Source organism: Saccopteryx bilineata, chromosome 6 (genome assembly GCF_036850765.1).
Source record: "Saccopteryx bilineata isolate mSacBil1 chromosome 6, mSacBil1_pri_phased_curated, whole genome shotgun sequence".
In the NCBI taxonomy this organism is placed as follows: Eukaryota; Metazoa; Chordata; class Mammalia; order Chiroptera; family Emballonuridae; genus Saccopteryx; species Saccopteryx bilineata.
The window spans coordinates 13,564,262-13,586,472 of record NC_089495.1 but is presented as its reverse complement, the minus strand read 5'-3'; the positions used below and the strand labels follow the sequence as shown (position 1 = coordinate 13,586,472).

The window sequence follows — 22,211 nt, the reverse complement described above, 5'->3', positions numbered from 1 at the left end:
CTTACCAAGTACTTTATGTCGGATTTTTGCTAAATTTGGCAGAATAAATCTTTGTAAAACAACTTACTATAGTTAAATCTACCTTTTTATTTATACTTTGGTTGCTCTGCTACCGCCCACCATGAAAGCTGGAACGTCCACTAGTGGGCGGTAGGGACCAGGGTGACTACCACTGCTCTAACCAACCAAGCTATCTGGCCAGGGCTAAAATGAATTTCTTACTATGGGTTCTCTACAAGTTTGCAAAACAATGGGGGCAGAAAGCTAGAAAATAATAGCCTGTGTTGGCTCTGTGGGTTTTGGTCTCCCAAACCTGAGCCAGGTCAACTTTGGGAGAGACAATACCAGGAAGAGGCGGCAGCTGAGAATGGATGGACACTATGGTACAAGCATGCTGAGCAACCAGGTCCGGGGGAACAGAGACTGCCTGCTGATAAATTCACACAACAGCCCTTCTTAGAAAAAAGGTGAGTTACCACCTACCAACACTTACTCATCTGCTTACGTATTTTTCAAATACTTTATCTCTTCCCTAAACATAGAGGTAGAATATTGTCAGTGAAAATAGGCCAAGTAACTGTAGGGAGCCCATTTCTACTCCAACTGAGACCACATCCAAACAGGTAGAAGCCTAGACTACTCTGTATATTCAAGTTAGAAGTGCATAATTCATCATTCTGTACTCACTCAAGAGTAAAACATACATTTAAGATTCTATCAGAAAAAGAAAGAAAGAATTTATTATCGGCACAGAAATGGCCTTGCTGAAGTCTTCCAAAGGCAGTCACCTAATGGGCACAAACCCTTCCAATGTAACAGTACAAAAGGCCAACAAGCCTAATATTAGCAATTTTCACATTGAAACATCTCTAATTATAGCCCACAAGCTCCAACAGTAAATTCCTTCTAAAAATCAGTTTTAAGGATATTGTGATGCTCTTAACTCAAAGGGAAGGAGGGAGGGAGGGAGGGAGGGAGGGAGGGAGGGAGGGAGGGAGGGAGGGAGGGAGGAAACCACTTTTAACTTTTCTAAGAGTTGTAAACTCACTGATATTCTTCGTAGTATGAAACACTATACTTAAATATTCTATTTCTAGGTATCCATAATACTATAATTAAGTTCATGATAGTGCCGACGCAGTAAAATTCACTTTACTGTTTAAGTTATTTACAAAATTAAACAAGTCTTTAAAGTGGTTTTCTCTTAGAAAGTTTAATTATTCTCCTCCATACCTCTACATTTCAATTCAAGTGTCATAAGAAACAAAATAGTCTAGAATTTTGTCTTGACCATGGCTTCTTATTTAATAAAAAAATATATTTTTTCTTGTGAAAAGGGGGGAAGGGTTTCCCATATTATAACACGTACCTGGCATTCGCGGCTTTTAGGTCACAGAAGTGAGTGAGCAAGGTCCTTACGACGTCACTGCAGACGACTTTGACCACATCCACATGGCTCAGGCGGTGGTGCAGCTGTCTGGCAATTTCCCAGAAGTCTTCCAGGAGCAGGTGGTAAAGCTGCCCCTCATCCTTGCTGAGGTTCCCGTACCAGGAGAGAATGTAGTCTCTGTAACAGTAGTCAAACACTACCAGGAACAAACACGGCGATGAGCAACACTTGGGGGAAAGGAGGAAACACGAAGACAACACTGCTCCTGGAGACTAGCCAACTGCTATTCAGTGGTCAGTGCTCAAAACAGAGAGTAGGAAACAGTACAAGGCATAATCTCCCCTAAAACCTTTCAAAATGAAAGATTCTCCTCAGTCTAGAAGTGTTGGGATGTGGTGACCGGTTGTCGTATGTCCTGGGTTTTCTCGGACAGCCCAGTTTTTTACTAGTCCATCTTGGTGCCAAGCGACCTAAAACAGAGCGTCTCAGACAGCGGCAGCACACTGACAGAGAGCGCCAGAGACCGACTTATTGCCTCTCAGCTCAAATTCACCTTTTTTTGCCACACTTTGATATCGGAGGTCTACCCCATACACATTTCTTCTTTGCCAATTGGCACATGTGACATTTTCTCAGTGTGTGTGGGGGGCTGGGGGGACACTGGAGGAAGAAGGGGCTTCTCTTCCTGGGTTGTTTCCGAAAGCAGCGTGAGGGGCACTGGATGGTGCTCACCCCCAGTAAATTCTAACAGCACCAAGGGCAGCTGCCCAGAGAAGTCCACTGGCACCTTGTGGGTGTCTTCCTCAGCCTGTGGGATCTCCCTGGACTGCTCCACACTGAGCGAGGCCCAGGCTGTGCGCTCTCTGGTGAGGCCTGGATCTCAGCTCTCTATGAAGAGGGACCCCTCTTCCAAACGGACTGCTCCCAATAGCGCTGTGCCTTGGCCCCAGAGAGCCCTAGCGACAAAGCTCCTGTCCCCTGCTTATCCCATATTCCTCAGAGTTCTCTAGCCCACAGGAGTGAACCCAATGTTACAAGTTAATTAACAATTCTCCATATTAAACTTCTGTTCAATTACTATATAGTTTCCTACCCCCTAATGAGACTCCACCTCAGGCACGAAGAATCCCATATGTCAGATACCACACCAGGTTCAGCACCTGCAGCTGAGCACTGCCTTTGGAAGATTCCTAAGGGTCTATATTCTTAAGTCTCGATCAATTCTATGCTTTGGAGTTAGAAAACCTTAGCTCCAGACCAGTGCTGTCCAGAAAAAATATGAGAGCCTCATTTGTAATCTTAAATTTCTAGTAGCCACCTTTTAAAAGGTGAAATTAAGGCTGACCAGTGGTGGCGCAATGGACAGAGCACCGACCTGAGATGCTGAGGATCCAGGTTCGAAACCCCAAGGTTGACGGCTTGAGCACAGGCTCACTAGCTTGAGCTCAACATGATCCCATGGCTGCTGGCCTGAAGCCCAAGGTTGCTGGCATGAGCAAGGGGTCACACTGGCTTGGCTAGAGCCCCCTGGTCAAGGCACGTATGAGAAACAATCAATGAACAACTAAAGTGCCACAACTACAAATTGTTGCTTATCATCTCTATCCCTTCCTGTCTCTCTTTTCTCTCACACACACAAAAATTAATTTTAATTATACTTTATCTAGTATCTAAAATATTATAATTTCAGTATGTAATCAAGATTGTAAATTACTAATGACATATTGTGCTTTTATTCATGCTAAGTCTTCATAGGCTAGTGCATATTTTGTACTTTTAGCACACAACAATTTGGACAAGCCACATTTCTGGTGCTCAACAGTCATGTATGTAGAGTGGTTTCCATGTTACTATGGGCAGCTTTAGTCCATACAGGAAAAAAAAAGTAAAGCCAATGATCTTTGTAAGAAATCAGCTCTTCTGAGAATTAAAAATGTTAAATCACTTGAGGGGTGATTGCTTTGAGGACTCCAGGGTAGCAAAACATTTAGCCACATAATCCTGTCCCCACTCAAGGACACATGGGCTATTTTTTAACCACTACTAACTTTGGTGGGTTTATTTCTTTCCTTTTCAAATACCATTTGACTTGGCTTAATTCTGATGTAACCATACATTGTTTCAGTAAAAGAACTTTATCTTCCTGCTTTGCTTTGCCTGTCTTTGTACCGATTTATCACCAGGAATCCTGTGAAGTAAAAGGTGACCTGGGGTCCCGACCTGTCGCACACCTGGCATACAAATGGCTAACTATAATTCTCAAGTCTTTAGCCCAGGCTTTGGTGCTCAGTTTATGCACCTTGGCCACCACACACTGACTTTAAGTTGTGCTTTTGTTTTCTGTTTGTTTTTTAGTAGGAAGAGGAGGGTCTTGTTTCTTAGAAAATTGAGTAGCTAATGGAATCTCCAGCTCAGGCTTAGTAGTCACTCTGCGTGGAGAATCCACACACCTACAGGAGCCCACAGGTCAAAGGAAGCATTACTCTTCTTTTCATATCCTGTGATGGCTTTCTTCTCAGAACATCAACCATGAAAGTACATCTAATGTTCTTCCATATTTCCAGGATTTCTCAGCTTTATAACAACTTACAAAATAGCATATTAAATCCCAAAGCTCAAAAGCATACACAGAGCATCAAAAATCAAGACTTTTAGATAAATTCTCAAAGTGAATCCATGGGCCTCAGTCATGCAGAGAATATCTTTTAATAGAACTGAGCCGTAGAGCTGAGAGCAACTACTTGCTAAGAACAAACACTAAGGGGCAGGCATTGAAAAGAAAAAATGAGTCTACCTCAATCTTTCCCTATTCATTAGATAAATATTTATAGAGGGCTTCCAGCAAGTAAGGTGAAATCAATATCCACTAAATACGAAGGAAAGGGCAAGACAAAGGAAAACCAACAAATGAATCATCTTCTAAGCCCTTCAGCAACTTCCTGCTCACGTCCAGATATTAATTTGAACACATAATTTCTATGTTTTCTAGATTCCACAAAAAGTAGCTACATCGCATTTCTGATTGGACTAGTCCATTAAGAAAAAACCAGAAACTATTTCTGACCCAGATGTAACAAATTATTGGAAAATTATTTAAAATATTTAAGTGGAAAAAAAAACAAAAACATGAGACAAATTAAACCAAAACTGCCTTCCAAAAAAATCTGGACATTTAACAAAAAAATTAGAACCTAAAAATGTGTGTTGAGAAGGCTAAGAGGTTTTATAAGCACTTAGAAAATCTATAGTGATTATAATTTGCATCTCTAGACTATTTTAATTTCTATTTCTAAACTCTAGTACCAGTATATTTAATTGAAATTCTGAGTATTATCAGCTATTTTCAGCAGACTTGACTTGATAAAATTGAGGGACTTTTGGTATGCTTGCAGATTACAAATAGCAGGGATGCTTGTTAAGTCTATAGTAATTTGAGTTCACTTTATATGAAATGCTTAAGAACATTTATTTAAAAATTTCCCCTGATGTTGCTTTAAACTAGAAACATTATTTCACCATTTTACTTGTATCTATTTTGTTTCTTTTAGAATGTATAATGTAAAAATAGATTGATTTAAAGAACTGAGTAAACTTCAAGGCATAGATGTGTGTCACATGTTTGTGGGTGGATTTTTTGTTGTCATTCCTAAAGCGTGCTTGTATTCTAGCTCAATTTAATTTAGGATTTGCCTTAAATCTTTACAGATTGAGAAGAAAGAAGTAATAGTCAAGAATGTGGAGCAAAATAATATAATTAGGCTTTCAAGAATGACTAAGGCTTTAATGGCATACTCAAGGAGGATGCTCAACGTATATTATTACTGTGCTTTGTTAGCCAACTTCAAATGTAAAACTCTGTTTTAGTGGTTCAGATATAGTGTGAATGAACTACTGTCAGTCTGAGAAGTTAGAACAGCTACCCTCTTATACCAGTTATCCTTAAAGCAATAACTGCAACATGAATGGGGGGGGGGGGGAGGCTACAAGGAGACCAGTGGAAGGCTGAAACACCTGGAAGGCTGAAACATCTGTGTGGGAGACAGGCTGTAAACTGACAAAAGTCCTTACAGCCTAGGGCTTAGTTTAAGACTAAGCTCTTCCCACACTCTTCTAATACTAAGATCTTCTCAAATACCCTTTTTAAGACAAAGATCTTCCCCACATCCTTGACTGTTGCATGATGTGGGATGGTGCACTCTTATGAGGATTCCTGTTTATGCCTCAGATGTGTGACTTTGTATCAAAGACTTCTTTATTTGCATATGCCTTAAAGACTTTAATTCTCAGGGGCTTTGCTTTTGCTCTGGCTTGCCATCAGCTTGCAGAGGCCTCCCAATCCCATCCTTTTTTCTCCTTAAATCTATTTCTTCATTCCGCACCATTCTCACTCAGGACTTGGACAATTACTAGCCACACTTGTTCCTGGCACATCTGGAAGACTGAAAGACCTGAGTAGAGACTTCAGCTGCTATCCGCTGCAGGGAAACAGTATGGAGTTGGAATCATGCTAAATTAGAGGTATGACTGTGTGGTCTTCCACTGACTTGTGGAAGTACCTCAAAATCCATGAGTTAAACCTAAGTTCTAGGACTCAGGGATTCACCGTAAACTAAGGACAAAACCCAAATAGATCCACCCTAAAAAAATGTATAAAACCAAGTATCTTTAAGGTGATCAGTTGAAAATTAAACTACATACTGGAACAAAAAATAAGATCTTCAGAGGAAGATCACAGAATGTCTAGAAAGTAGCATACATATTTTTCTGCACACAGCTAATATTAACTAGAACTGAAAGAAACCAAAAAGGTAATACATCATTAAGAGAAAAAGCAATTAATAGAAACCAACCCCAAGAAGCCTGGATGTTAGATTTAGCATACAGGAACTTTAAAATAGCTATTATAAATATATTCAAGGAACTAAGGATAATGATGGTCATATGAAGTGACAGATGGAGAAATATCAGCAAAGAAACAAAAAATTCAAAAAAGAACCAAAGAAATTCTAGACACAAAAAGTGCAAATTTTGAAATGAAAAATTTGCTGGATGCACTTAATTAGCTACATGAAGCAAATTTTCTGTGATGACAAACATATTCTTTTTTTTTTAATTTTATTTATTCATTTTCAGAGAGGAGATAGAGAGGGAAAGAGAGGAGAGAGAGACTGAGAGAGAGAAGGGGGGGAGGATCTGGAAGCATCAATTCCCATATGTGCCTTGACCAGGCAAGCCCAGGGTTTTGAACCGGCGACCTCAGCATTTCCAGGTCGACGCTTTATCCACTGCGCCACCACAGGCAGGCTTCTTTATTTTGATGAAGAGGGTGGTTACAAGATTATATGCATTTATGAAAATTAATGAATTGTACACTTAAGATTTGTGCATTTCAAAGTATGTTAATTTTAACCTCAATCAAAGCAACTAAAATTAGGTTTGAGATTAAGAATTAAAGTTAAATTTTAAATCCAGTAAGTTTTATCAAAGTCATCATACTTACTAATATACCAGAAATACTTTCAAAGTTTAATTACAGTTCCCTTAGTTCTAAAATCCTGTGAAACCACACAATTTCAAACTGTCCATTGTTTACAGTTATCATTTTCAAATTTTCATATGGTGATTTCTGTGAACTACACGTAAAACACCCTTGCCTAAGTATATTTATTTAGTTCTTTCTTAACTTCATAACTAATATCATGTATTCACCTGAAACACTCACACCTTTTTTATACACATAACTGAAATTGTCAGTGGTTTTGGAAACTTAATTTTAAAAAACATTTTCTAAATTTTAATTCTATCATTAAAAAACATTTTCTAAACTTTAATTCTATCAAACTATACTATCATTTAAACTTTAGTATTTATAATTACACTTACTTACCCCCACTTGTAGACATGTAACACTATTATACCCTCCACAATCCCCCATTCACACTTTCTGCACAAATTTCATGTGTACGTCCTTCATTCTTTTGTAAGGTTGACTGCTATTCCTCAATTTGGTTAACTGGTTTGTCCAATAGTAAGCCGGAGTGTATTTATTACCAACACACCTTTTCTAGGATACATTTAGAAGAAGAAAATATTTCCTGATCCTTGCTTCACATGGTGGCTAGCCTCACTTGACCTAGAAATTCCTACTTAATAAAATGTTTCAATTCCGTCCATTCTACCAAAATGTGGATGTATTTCTTTAGTCATCAAATAAAAACTCGTTAAGAAAAAAGTCCTAATGCTATACACTGATGAGAAGGATACACTTACTAGGTCATTTCCCCTTTAGAATATGGTGATTATGTAATCTCATCAGTCCTTACCTTCTTTCAGAGCTTTATCCATGTTATGGGAAATCACCACCCTTCTAGGCTGAACCGGCTCCTGTGAGTTCCGATACTCAGGACTCTGAAACGTGAGAAGAAGAGAAAAGATACAGATTATTGAAGGAATAAATCACATATAAAAATAAGACTATCTAAACAAGCAATAAGATGTTGCTTATCAGATTATAAAGTTATTTTGGAAAAGTAAATAAATGTTTATGGTTAGTTAAAATCTTTTGAAAGAAGAATTAAGGAAGGTTTTTTTTTTTCTCTTTCAGATATCAAAACAGTATGATGAAAATACAGAAATAAATCAACAGAATGGTAGAATGTACAAAAACATGCAAAATGTTTAGAAACGCATACCTCAAACTATTAGAAGTGGTTTTCTCTAGGCATAGGATTTTAACTTCTTACTCCATATATGTCTATGTAACAAGTTTTTAAAAATTAAAAAAGGGGGTGGCAGGGATTTGGGGAAAGAATATACAGAATGAAAATCCCACTATTGGGCTAGTAAGACTATATTGAAGAGGAAAACCTTTTAATTGATCACCTACCAAAAAATTCAAAAGCATGTATAATGTTTTTATTGGTTTACGGGCATAAAAAATAACTAAGCAATGTTAACAAAATATGGAGTTGGTGGGTTTTTTTTGCACAGTATATATTACAAGTGCTCAACTAGCATCACCACATCACCAAGGAGATCTAAATGGCTAATGCTACTATCACCCTCATTTAACAAGCAAGCCTGAGACAATCACGCTGTTCCCAGGCGGGCCACCCAAACACAGCTGCAATCCACCCCATGCGTCTGGGCCACCCAAGGGGAGCAGCAAATGCCTAGTCCCTGGTCCCTGGCTTAGTTTCACGTTATCCATGGGGTCAAGTGCCAACAGCATCGTCTGTTTTCTATGATCACTGTTATTAAAAACAAACAAAAAGCCATAGTTTTAAGATTCCTTAGTTGAAACATTAAAAGCCTTAAGTGTTCAGTTACTCTCACAAAACAAAAGAATTCTTTTGTTACAAATTAACACAACATTCAATACTTTCTCAAGGAATATTTTAAAACCTTAAATAATCATACTCTTATAAACAAAAGCCATTTAATGCACACAAGAAATATACTTTAAATCATTTAAAACTATTTTCTAGTCCCTGAGTAGCTTGCTACAAAAGTAAGTGGTCGGTACATTTCACTGTAATTGTGTGTGTGTGACAGAGACAGAGAGAGGGACAGATAGGGACAGACAGGAAGGGAGAGAGATGAGAAGCATCAATTCTTCATTGTGGCACCTTACTTGTTCATTGATTGCTTTCTCATATGTGCCTTGACCCGGGGGCTACAGCAGAGTGAGTGACCCCTTGCTCAAGGCAGCAACCTTCGGCTCAAGCTGGTAAACTTTGCTTAAACCAGATGAGCCTGTGCTCTAGCTGGAGACCTCGAAGTTTCGAATCTGGGTCCTCCATGTCCCAGTCTGATGCTCTATCCACTACACCACTGCCTGGTCAGGCTCATTGCAATTTTTAAGTTTTTATTTTGTGAAGAAAAAAAAAACTGAGAAAATGAGAAAAAAATTTAAATTCTAGTGCTTTTTAGATCAGGAAGATATTTAAATAACATGGATTTTTTGGACAATTTTTTAATTGAGTTAATACTTTTAGAGCACTATACTGACAAATTACTTGAATCACAAATTCTCAAGCCTTTGCCAAACAGTCTGGTATAGTTCCTCAAATATAGGTATGGCAGCTTTAGTGTATAACACGAATCAAATGACAAAACCAAAGTCATACAACATTTATTTAAGAAGTTCCAGAATTTGGGTTCTCAAAATGGAAACATCTCCAAGGACTGGGAGAGAAGCTGGTATTCTATGCTTGTGTCTATCTTTGCAACTTCTGTCAAAATTTAATTTTCTTACTCATACTTTTACCTTTTTTTTTTTTTTTTTTTGGTCTCCCTAGTCACAGCTCTACTACTTCCTGCCATCTGTCTGCAAATTTCTTTTCTCTCTCTGCTTCATATTTAGAAATAAAACATATAAACAGGCCTTGGCCAGTTGGCTTAATGGACAAAGTGCTGGCCTGGCATATGGACGTCCCAGGTTTGATTCCTGGTCAGCGTACGCATGAGGAACGACCATTTGTTTCTTTTCCCTTCTCTCTCCTCCCCTCCCACAGCCAGTGGCTCAATTGGTTCGAGCATCTACCCCAGGCACTAAGAATAGCTCAGGTGATTCAAGCATTGACCTAAGATGGGGTTTACAGGGTGAATCCTGTTCAGGGCACACATAGGAATCTGTCTCACTATCTCCCCTCCTCTCACTTAAAAAAAAAATCACATATAAACATATGTTGTGATTCTACCGACTGCATCTGAATAAAGGTTTAATTTTAAAAACTTCTGAAATTAACATTTTTCATTTTGGCTCTTTAAGTAGAACTGTATTATTCCCTCAATCTAATTTCCAACCTGGTTCTGGATTTCCCCTTCTTCCCACCACCACACCCCCCCCCAGGGGTCACTGGCCCTTATTAGAATGAAAAAGGTTCTTTATTCTTGATGGAGAATCTCTAAGGAGAACAGGAAGACAATAGAAAACATCATAGGCCAAAAATAACTGGGTAACTATGCACGGAAATTCCTTCTTTAAGGACTTAATATTTACGGAGCTAGAATGTCCTCATGTCTAAATTCCTACATAAGTGTAAGTTATTTGTTACATACTTGTCTTCTATCAGATCAGAGATGGAACTTACTAATCATTGTCCCAAGGAGGGGAAGAAAAAAAGGAAGGAGAGAAAGGGAAGGAAGGGAAGGAAAGAAGGGGAGGAAGGAAGAAAGAGGGAGAGAGGAAGGAAAGGGGGAGGGTGGGGAAGGGAGAAAGCCAGCTAAAACAAACGCAACATGGAAACAGATCCCAATGGCTCTGAGGACGCTGAACAAAAATTGTCTTCATTCTCTATTTACAGGCTTGGAAAAAAGAAGTGCCACATAGCAGAGGCTTCTCCAAAAGACATGTTCTGGAAGGCAAATGCGAACTCCCCCATCTGCACAGCACAGATCTCTTCTCTCAGGTAAAGCCTCCCTCTCTTCCTGACAATCTCTTTCCCAAAAGGCCAGTTTTAGGAAAGATGAAAGAAAATTCTGCTTTTCCCACTGGCACAGAGGGTCAGTGATAGAAATCTTCAACATCCTAATTCAGAAACTAGGACTTCAAAAGAAGTCTGACCAGCCAGTCAGCTTGGTTTAAGTTTTTAGTAGCCATGCCACACTATTCACTCATAAAAGCTTTTGGTGAACCAGCATCCCTTGTCATGTAAAAAATATACCTTATTTTTTATTTAACTAAAATAAATAAAATCTGTCTTAATTTTAAGATTTAAACCTAGCTTAAAACCAATTTGTCATGATCATTTTGAATCAGTGAGTTCTCTGGAAGAAAGAAAATGACAGGTCTCAACATATAAATGCTCATTTTAGAAATGCTTTCAAAAGACAGGGCAAACCCTGAAAGCTTTTGTCTAACACACACGTCTAGATACACGTAACTAGACCCTCAGCGTCAACAAGTAGACGCCATATCTAGAAACCCTTTCCTGAGGACGGATCAGCTTTCTGTTACTCCTGAATGTCCGAGTTTCATCTACCGCCATAACACACTCCAGCTGTCTGTGTCAGAGCGAAGACAGTCTGGGTGTGTTACGGCCACAGATACTCTCTCCCGAGGAAACAACACCCACGGAGAATCCATGCAGAGAGACCTAGGTACCCTGACACCATTAGCAACCAAACAACAGAGAATAATCTGCAGTCTGGCCCAGACTTATAGCTCACTGTCCACTGTTTATAAATATGCCACTGGTTACTGAGCTGCTCCCGTGGGAGCACAACGTGGCTGGAACCGGCAGCTGGTGACCGGTCATTCCTCCCATTACCTGGGCTGCTCAAATAAACAAGTGCCTCTCCTTCATCATACACTTACATACTTCACATTTCTAAATGCATTTTGGATTATTTTAAAAAGATAAACACTTTATATAGAGTTGAAGGAGTGATGAGTATAATTTCTTTTAAAGCTATCGAAACAGGGATTTATCTTAGGAAAACAAAGAGAACCCCCCCCCAGTCATCACCATTAACCACATGGAACTGTCACATGGCTGAATGTTTCCAGATCTTCTCAGCACCTGACCATCTACTTGGATCCCATGACAAATAGTCTCATTCTTATACTGTGTTATTCTCCAAGCCATGGCTCTTTATAAACCAATCATGTTCTGCTTCAGCTTCAAAAAAAGAATTTATTTAAAACCAAAGAAATGAAGGAATCATACTAATTCCTCCTCAGGAAGATGGGAAGGGACTAAGACACCTGAAAGGCCATCTCATTTAACTAAGACTCCGACAAAAGATGGCGACACAGCAATAAAAGCCGTGCCCAACATGGACGCTGCGTAGCCATGTTACAGGGCGTGACGGTGGCAGGCAGCGTGGAAGGAATACCAGCTCCCAAGTCCAATAGCACAGTTTCCTTGATAGATCCTGACCCAGCCACTTCCCTCTGTAGTTTAAGTGGGCTTTCAGCACCTCAGAGGATCAAATAACATAACTAAATCAGGGCTCCCAAAAAGGAAAAAAGACAACAAGAGCCTGGCAAGGAATACAAATGAGTTAAGGAGGCTACTATGCTGCATGGCTAGGTGTTCCAATTCTTTTCAACAAAGAATGAAAATCAAGAACTTCAGATGGTACCCCCAAGTAATTCGTTATTGTTCCAAACACCGCTTACTCTGTTTGGGACAAACCATAGCCGTACTGAAACCACGGCATCACATCTGTAATTGCTGGCTCCCAGGAAGCATTTAGCAGAATGCCTGTTACATACTGCCACATATAGCTATGGTCACTAACAAAATTCAAAATGTTTCTAACTTTCAACAAATTGAGGCTGGTTGGTTGGTTGGTTGGTAGGTAGGTGGGCAGGTGGGAGGATTGGTCAGCTGGATAGCTAATTGGTTTTCCAAAGGGAAAGGAACAGTGGAAATAAAAGCAAGAAAGAAAGGTTGAAAAGTTAAGCGAGTAGAATAGGACACAGCATAATAGAACATTTTGTTCTTGAACTAGTTTTGCCTTTGAGGCTATACTTTACTGAGAGGAAAGTGTACTTATCCTGAAAATGTTCTTCTGTGTGTGTGCCTTTGTCCTGGCTATTACTGGTGAAGTATGTAAGTAGTCAAACAAACCCTGGCTCCATCAGAAGCCAGTTTAATCATGTACTAAGAGGAGGACTGTTTTCCTTATCAACAGAAGAAAAATTTTGAACACATATGGAGTGATTATCATTGGGGAGGATTGTACCGATAGAAAGTAGAGGTGTTTGTCTTGTTCCCTCTCTTAATAAAGTACAATTTCTATTTTAGATATAAGAAAAAGAAACTATTCTTTAAAATTCAAACCTATAAATGTCCTACTGTTTATTCTAGATTCCAAACATGTTTTCATTTCTTTTTTAAATGCTGTTATATAAAGAACAGAGGCATATTCTATATTATAAAGAAACTGAAATCTCCAATGGCCAATGTTTTCATCAATATCACTTTTAATGAAGCCTCCATAAAAGCCCCAACGAGCAGGGTTCAGAGAGCTTCAGAGCGTGGCGCGCTGGAGGGCACGCAAGTTCCGCACCTTCCCCTACCCCGCCCTCCATATCGCTTTCATCTGGTTGCTCCTGAGTGACACCCTTTATAACTGGTAATCTAGCGAGGAAAAAATTAAATGGATCTATAATACCATCATCCGGAAATAACCGCTATTGTTATTTTGGTGTACTTTCTCCTACTTGATGACTCCAACAATTACTACGTAACTTTGGGCAACTTACTTTCCTCTACCTCAATTTCCCCACCTGTAAAATAAAAATAACAGTACCTATATGTCCTACGGTTATGAGCATTAAGAAGCACAGCCATGCCTAGCAACATATTAGTCGTGTTATCATTGGTACTTTTTCTTTCTTTTTTTTTTAAGAAATTAAGATCATAGTATTCACAAAGTACTGCATCTGGTTTTTTACACTCACTATTACATAATAAGTATATTTTATGTAATAAAAAATTTGGAATATATTGTTTTGAATGACACTATAATTTATTCTCTTTATTACTGTGCATGTACTTTGTACCCACAATCTTTCCCTATTTTAAATGAAAAATGTTTACATTTCTATGACAGTACCACCAACAATGTTATAAAAAAATACTAGAGGTGTCTGTGATATCTACAGTTAGATCTGGGATCTCACTTCACTCCAAGGACTCTGTGCCTCAGGACTCCTATTTGCTGTGCTTCAAGGACAGCTTCCTGTCGGCTCAGAAGACACAGAGGAGCAGCATGGGGTGCAAGGGTGGGGGACAGGAGGGGCTCTGAAGCACACACTATACAAAGGTGACCTGGAAAAACCCCTTTCGGCCTCTTCAGCCAACCCTAAACTATGAACCTTGAAAGCCCAACACCACAGTATTTCCAGATGAGGAAATGAGTACTGAACACAAGAGGTGGGGCAGGTCTGGGCCTTCTCTACCCTGAGGGATACTGAGGCAGTCAAGCCAGCGTGGCCTCCAGAAGAATAAATCCCTACCATGATCTTACCTAAAATGAGGTTGGCAAGGATGACTGGTAGATTAGATCATCAGTAGCTTCTACAGCTTATTACACCATTTATCAAAGAGTTGTTGTATTCAGGCTAAAGGCCAACTCTGCCTGCATGCATCAAATGTAGGAATCAAGGTTCTATTTATATTTCTATAATAAAAGATAATCATCAGCAGAATAGGCCCTGAGTCTGGATCCTCTGAAGGAGTACGAAATCAGATCCTTTCTCTCAACATGTATGAAATTCAAATGTGCTTTATGCTGGGGCACAATCCCCTTCTTATTACTATGGCAAAAGCATATGATGTCGCATTATAGTGGCAAGAGCACTCAGTTAAGACCCAGAAAAAAATTGGCTGTAGTCGATTCTTTGTCATTGTCTTGCTGAGTTATCATGAACATGTCCATCTCTCTACGATTCAATTCAATTTAAACAAAGTCTGCCCTATTTATGGTAAAAGATTACTATGTACTTCCAGAAGGATAATACATGTAAGAGTACTTTAGAATTGTAAAGCAGTTTACAAATACAAGTTATTATGGTTCCAAAACTCATAGTCCAAATTTTTTACAGTGTTCATTTCCTTTCCAAAGGATGATTATAGTTTTATTACATGGGATTAGCACTATGACCTTTCAAGCTGTCACATTTTACTGTAACAAGGAGATTACTTTAGTAATGTTTCTTGGTTACTTATTCTAAGAGAAAAATGAATATTGACAGAAAGGCAAAATCCCTATTAACTGATCAATAGAGGTAGATTTTGAGGTAGGTTAACATACTTAAGATTGCTTTTCACTCGCTTTGAAGGATTAAGATTCATGGGAAGAAAAATGTTTTATTTCTAATGTCAAGGACTCAAATCTTAAGATCCTTAGAAAACGCACTCCCCTTGATTACAAGAGAAATTTAACCACACTGCAAATCTGACACAGATTTGGAAACTGAAATCCTAACATACACTTGCAAGTACACAAGCAGACAGCAGTTTGCCTACATTGGCAAGTACAGAACAGATACTAGGGCTGGAAGAGAAGAATGAGGAAAAGCAGATTGACTTAGGAAAGGAAACTGAAAACTGGCATTAGATTTTTGCATTCCTGGAAGGTTCGTGCAATAAAAATTCTGTAAGCATTTTATCACTGACTGCCATTGTGATTTTGAGTTCATAAGGGGAAGCGTAGGTTTCCATGATATGAATTACACTTCCATCAATTTTTACAATCATCCAACATTGACAGGACTCTGGGTCTGCCACTCCGTTGAGTACTAGAGAGACAAAGGTGACGGAACTACATTCTCTACGCTCCAGGGGCTTAATCTATTCTTGATGGAAGCTCATATGAGTAACTAATGAGCCATCCCACTGTGGGAAGCCATGCTTAGGAATTCTAATAGTCTCCCTATCCTGGTGTCTTCACATTTTTCTCTCAAGCCCAGGTCATGGATGAAAAGTTATTAATTCAAATATACAATCAGTCCATGAGATTGTTTCAGAAGGGTTTTGAAGTTCAAACATATTGAAGTATCTTACAAAAATTATTCTCATTTCACAAGAGTTCTCGCAGAAGCCACTGAATGTAAACGAGGAAGAAGTCAGAGCGGCTGCCGCTGCTTCAGACCTCTCTGCAACTCAACAACATGAGTCACACAGAACAGCTTTGTCCACAGAGGTCTTCAGTGATGAAAGCAATTACTGGTTTTTTTTATACACTCCATTACTGTCCTGGAATACCATAATACCATCCCTAATTAATTTGTTGATTAGCTTTTAAATAAAAACTGATGATAAAATATTTCATGCCTGGTTAGAAAAATATGACATTGGTAATTTGAGTCAGTGGGTTCTCTATTTCCATAATTCCATTGAAGCGAAAAGCTGAGCTCCGGGCAGAGCGGCCCAGGTAACATACATGTATAAGATATTGAGATGGATGAGATGAATTATTGCCATTAAAAGATTAGTTGCATAAAATTGAAAGTACAGTTCAACTGCACTGACCGAAAGAGGCTGACTTTTACATCCCATCTGATGGGTGAGTACAAGTTATTTGCCCCAGACCAGATCTAGATCATAAAAATTATTTATCCCATTTCTATCTAAAATAAATGTGCTGAAATTCAAAGGACACCACCTCCCTAAAGAATCATGGCATTAAAGAGAGGCCATTGTGCAGCAGACATCTCCTCTAAGCAGGCAGAGGGGAGAAATGCGCCCTGGAGCATGTGGGTGTTTGCACACAGTGAATGCAGAAAGCGGTCCTTGTTGACATCAGGAAGCCCCTACCCATCGCTGAAAAACACACTCCTCACTTTTCAAGAATCACTTAGGGAATTTATTCAAATGCATATTTCTAGATCCTATCCCCCAAGAGCCTTAATTCAGAAAGATGAAGGTGTATCTTTGGAATAAGTACAGTATTTTAGAAAAAATTCCTAAACTATGTATGGACCCTTAGACCAAATGTGAAATGGTTGTCATGACAAAATATGACTCCTGAAAAAAACTGAGAAGTGTTTTAACATTCGGAAGATTTATTTTAATGTAAGAGTACTGCAAGCACTTTACATATATTGGGAGTTGAATCACAAAAGATTCATTCCTATCTTCAACTTCACTTAGTTAACTGAAATGATGATTATAATGCTTCATTTATATTCTCATAAAGGGGGCAGTATGAACTCTTTCTGTATAGACTTTCTATTCCACATTGATGTTACCAAATATTAATCACTTTAAAAGGCAAGGAAAATCAGTTAAATTACTGGGAGGTCATTTGAAATATTCTGCTTGAAAAAAAAAAGTATTGTATTCCTGGAATGGTCTGCACTCGACACTGTGTACAGGCACTGAATAAAACAATTCTTGGAAATTTAACTTGGCTAAAACAATCTCCTCCAAAGGAAAACAACCATTCTATTTCCTGACACCGAATTTCTACTGCACTTAAGAGGTGAACCTGCCCCTGTACACTTACAAGCACATGCCCCTAATGACCTGGCCTTGGGCAAACCGCCAAGACACAGCAGCCCATCGGCCCTGCCCTCGCCTCTCCCATGCCCTCTGACTCCATAATGTGTGCTGCCATCTGCCTTCTTGGCAACATGCTACTGAAGAATTACCTTCTGGCGGCAACTCCTTCAGTCCACAGAGAAATAAGAGGATGAACAGTGTGGAACATTGGGGCAGCTCGCATCCACACGTGCCCTGACCTCACTCCAGCGACCCTCACCTCCACTTCACTCTGACCCCCCATTCTCAGGGCCATACCACAGGTTTTGGCACAACAATTAGAAGCCCTCCAATCCCTTTGGCCCTCCCTTTTCAGTAAGCCCTCAGCTCCCTCCTGGCCTCAATTCCTTCTTGGCTTAGTTGACACCTGGGCAACTGTCACCAAGCATTCCTGCACCCTGACCTTATACCATGCCCACAGCTGCCTTCTTCAGGGCTTCACCTCCAGCAGGAGCTGGGTGCTCCTCCTACAGGAGTATCACATCCAGGCCCTGGCCAGTAAGCTCAGTCGGTGAGAGCACTGTCCCCAAATACCCAGGCTGTGGGTTCGATCCCCAATCAGGACACATACAGGAAACAACCCATGAATGTACTAAGTGGAACAACAAAAGAATGCTTTTCTCTCTCTCACTCTTTCTCTCTCCTCCTTAATCTGTCTCTCCAAAATCAATCAATTAAAAAAATATTTTATTTTTATTTATTTTTATTTTTTTCTGTATTTTTCTGAAGCCGGAAACGGGGAGAGACAGTCAGACAGATTCCCACATGCGCCCGACCGGGATCCACCCTGGCACGCCCACCAGGGGGTGACGCTCTGCCCCTCCGGGGCGTCGCTCTGTTGCGACCAGAGCCACTCTAGCGCCTGGGGCAGAGGCCGAGGAGCCATCCCCAGCGCCCGGGCCATCTTTGCTCCAGTGGAGCCTTGGCTGCAGGAGGGGAAGAGAGAGACAGAGAGGAAGGAGAGGGGAAGGGGTGTAGAAGCAGATAGGCGCTTCTCCTGTGTGCCCTGGCCGGGAATCGAACCCGGGACTTCTGCACGCCAGGCCGACGCTCTACCACTGAGCCAACCGGCCAGGGCCAAAAATATTTTTTTTAATATCACATTCATGCTGATGGGTGTCACCACACACTCCTGGCATTCAACCCACATCCTCCCCCTAACTCTATGCTTCCTCTCCTTCGTGGGCAGGAGCACAAAGATGACGAGGGTTGGCTCCGGGGCCAGAAAAGGCCTGGACCCCTCATTCATTACCTCTGTCACCTTTGGCAAGTCACTTAACCTCTCTAAAACTGTTTCCTGTTCCATGAAACAGGGATAATAATAACTACCTCGTGGGGTCACTGTGAGGATCAAATGAGAATGTGAAGTACTTAGTACAGGGCCTGGTACACAGTCAGGGCTCAATAACGTTTCTGCTGTTAGTCTCTCCAATCAATTTTCCAAACCTTTACCACCTCCCTTAAAATTAGTCTTTACACATCATTCTCATCAGCAGCAGCAATTAATTTTGTCTCCTGCGTAACAAGAAAGTTGAGGCGACCCAGCATAAAATAGCTTAATTCCCTGCCAACCTCCCCCAAGGTTCTCTGCTCCCATTTTTACCTCTTTTGCCATCGTCTTGGGCTGGAACTCTGCCCTGTGCTCAGATCCCGTCAGCTTGGACACTGCGCTGTCTAGTGTACTGCGTCTCGGCGACTTCCAGGCCCTTCCTCCCTACATGAGTTCCCTTTAACCCAAAAATGTGCGTAAACCCCCCCCCCAATAACACCACACGCCAGCCGTTTAATGCTGCCTCCGCCCCCTCACCTCCCACCAGCTTGTGGCCCCAAGAGTGTCATGTCTGTCCCCTGTCCACTCTCACCTCCCCAGACCACACTGGCACAGGCCTCCAAGGCCTCCAAGTTGTCAGAGCCAGTGGGCACGTCCTGGTCCTCCTTCTGGCCTTTTGGGCTCCACTGGACACTGCTGGCCATCTCGTCCCGCTTCTCGAGGCTTCTCCCTACGATCATTGTCCTGACTTCCCCCACACTGGGTGGGCTCCCGTGGCTTGCCCTGGGCTCACTGCTTTTCAGCAGTCCTGGCTGGCCCTGGCCATCGCATGGAGCCTGTACTCTAATACCGCAGGTACACTGACCACCAACACACCTACTAGCTTCACCCCAATCTCTCCTTCAAGCCGCAGGTCTGCATCCTAACTGTCGGCTAAACTTATCAGTAAGGTCTCTCAGAAGCAACACGGCCAAACTTACTTCATTATCTCCCACCATGCAGGCCTGCGCCAAGGGCCTGTGTCCATTCAAACACCTGGAATTAACCTAGACTTTCCCTCCCGCCCCTCCATGTTTATTGGGCAGAAACAATGAGAATGGATGATAAAGTTCACTGGATGAAAGGGACCTTTAACAGCCAGAACTGAATGTGCAGAAATGGGACAAAGGTCTTCCCAGGGTCACAGGGACACAGAGAAGTAAAATCAGGAACAGCAGGTTGATTCATTCAAGTGAACAGTGAGTGACAGTGGGAAAGACAGCAAAAAAGGGAAGTCGTCAAGCTCTGTGATGTCAAGTGTCCATCGTCTGACCCCACTGACCCCCTCCTCCCTAAATGACCAGCTGCTACACTCCTGAGCCAACCGCAGAAGCCCTGTCCCTCGCCAGCAATGGGTTAGGAACGTATCTGCCCAAACCTGGCCAATAAGATGGTGTGAGGGGAACACGGCCGCCACCAAACGGTGACTTTCTCCCTCCGGGTCATCCTGTGTGGCAGCCCTGTGGCCCAGAGCCTGAGGGTCAGTCCCACTCCCCAGGAAGGCAGAGCTAAGAAAACTGCAGGGACCTAGGGCCGGAGGCCTGAAGTCCCCCAGGGAGCTGTGGCCCACCCCTAGGCTTGTCCTACCTCTGAATTATGTGTTCTTTTTTTATGATAATAAATCTCATTGTGTTAAAAAAAAGGGGGGGGGGATACAGGATCAGTCATGTTTTAAAAACAACACTGGATTAAAAACAGTTACACAGGTTTCTTTACCGTAGGATTTTCCAGAATGTTAATGTAAGAATGCTCACTGTAAAGCTTCAAGCACTTAGATTTTAAATTTATGTGACCGGCAAACCAGTCTCTCGTCCTTCTTCTTTGTCTTTGCAGTGCACCGAAAAGCATCTCCCAGAATTAACCATCTAATTAAATATTACAGAAAACTCTGATTTTGACCAGGACAGGTGGAAGTATATGACCGATCACTCTGACACACTTTGGTGCTGACAGGGATAGAGGCACGGAGAACGGGCTACGGGAGCCCAAAGGGGTCACTGCCAGGGTGTGAGGCGTCCCCTCAGAACGGCAGGTAGGGTCACGCTCAGTGCTAACGCCAGAACTGAATGTGCAGAAATATAATTTTAAAATGAAACTGTCAGCGGCTGCCTAGAAAGCTATATGGAAAGGGATGCTGAGGCCCCATCAGATCCAGCAGGAAAAAAGCACCTTGCTAGGTTAGTAGTGATTGTCCTGAGCACAGAGGAGCATTTGTGACAACACCCTAGTTCAGTCTGAGACCTCTAAAGCAGTGGTCCCTAACCCCAAGGCCACAGACCAGTACCGGTCTGTGGGCCATTTGGTACCAGTCCGCAGAGAAAGAATAAATAACTTACATTATTTCTGTTCTATTTATATTTAAGTCTGAACAATGTTTTTATTTTTTTTAAATGACCAGATTCTCTCTGTTACATCTGTCTAAGACTCACTCTTGACGCTTGTCTCAATCACGTGATACATTTATCCGTCCCACCCTAAAGACCAGTCCGTGAAAATATTTTCTGACATTAAACCAGTCCATGGCCCAAAAAAAGTTGGGGACCACTGCTCTAAAGTGACTAACTCCTAAACAGATCCTTGAATATCCCAAAGATTCTCAAGTTTTGTTTTGTTTCTAAACCTGAATTAGGCCAGACTTACCTTTAGTAATTAAAAGGGTATTAACGTGGCTAACTGTCCAGGCTCCAGAGTAAGCGAGACCTGGGTTTAACTCTCAGTTCTTCCCTTTGCTACGCAGCCTGGACACATTTTTAGCTTCTGTAAACCTCAGTTTTCCCACCTGCAAAATGAGATTCACAGTCCCTGCCTCACATGATAGACATAATCAGAACAGCATGGAATTGGCAGAAAAGCAGACTCACAGACTAATGGAAGAGAACAGAAAGCTCCGAAATAAAACCACATGTATACGGGCAAATCAATTTTGACAAAGGAACCAAACACACAAGGGAGAAAAGCAAATCACTTCAATAAATGGTGCTGGACAAATTGGGAAGCCACATGAAAAGAAATGAAGTTCGACTACAGTCTGTACCAATGCACAAAAATTAATTCAAAATGAACCAAAGACCTAAATATAAGGTCTGAAATAATAAATCACATAGAAGAAAACAGGTACTAAACTTACGGACCTTGGCCGTAGTGAACTTTTTATGAATTTGACCCCAAAGATAAGAGAAATGATGACATATTGCTATTTACAACAACATGGATGGAACTTCAGAACATTATACTGAGTGAAATAAGTAAATCAGAAAAAGCTAAGAACTATATGATTTCACACATAGGTGGGATATAAATTTGAGACTCATGGACACAGACAAAAGCAAAGTGGTTATCAGGGGGAGGAGGATGGGGCAGAGGAGGAAAAGGGGCCAAATATACAGTAACAGATGCAACACAATGAAGAGTTCACATGCTATGGAGGTGTATACTTGAAACCTATGTGTTCCTATGGATCAATGTCACCCCATTAAATTTAATTTCTAAATAAAAAGTAATCATAAAT

General features: G+C 40.9%; 1 protein-coding gene across 1 annotated transcript in view; it reads right to left on the bottom strand.

Annotated features, from left to right (window-relative positions):
- The window catches only part of SNX25 (sorting nexin 25), a 98,781-nt gene that overhangs the window by 63,660 nt on the left and 12,910 nt on the right, over positions 1-22,211 (bottom strand). The window contains exons 2-3 of the mRNA XM_066235142.1: positions 7,714-7,798; positions 1,370-1,586 (exon numbers count right to left, since the gene is read on the bottom strand). Of these exons, the coding sequence (XP_066091239.1) occupies positions 1,370-1,586; positions 7,714-7,798 (302 nt within the window). The remainder of the gene's footprint in view (positions 1-1,369; positions 1,587-7,713; positions 7,799-22,211) is intronic.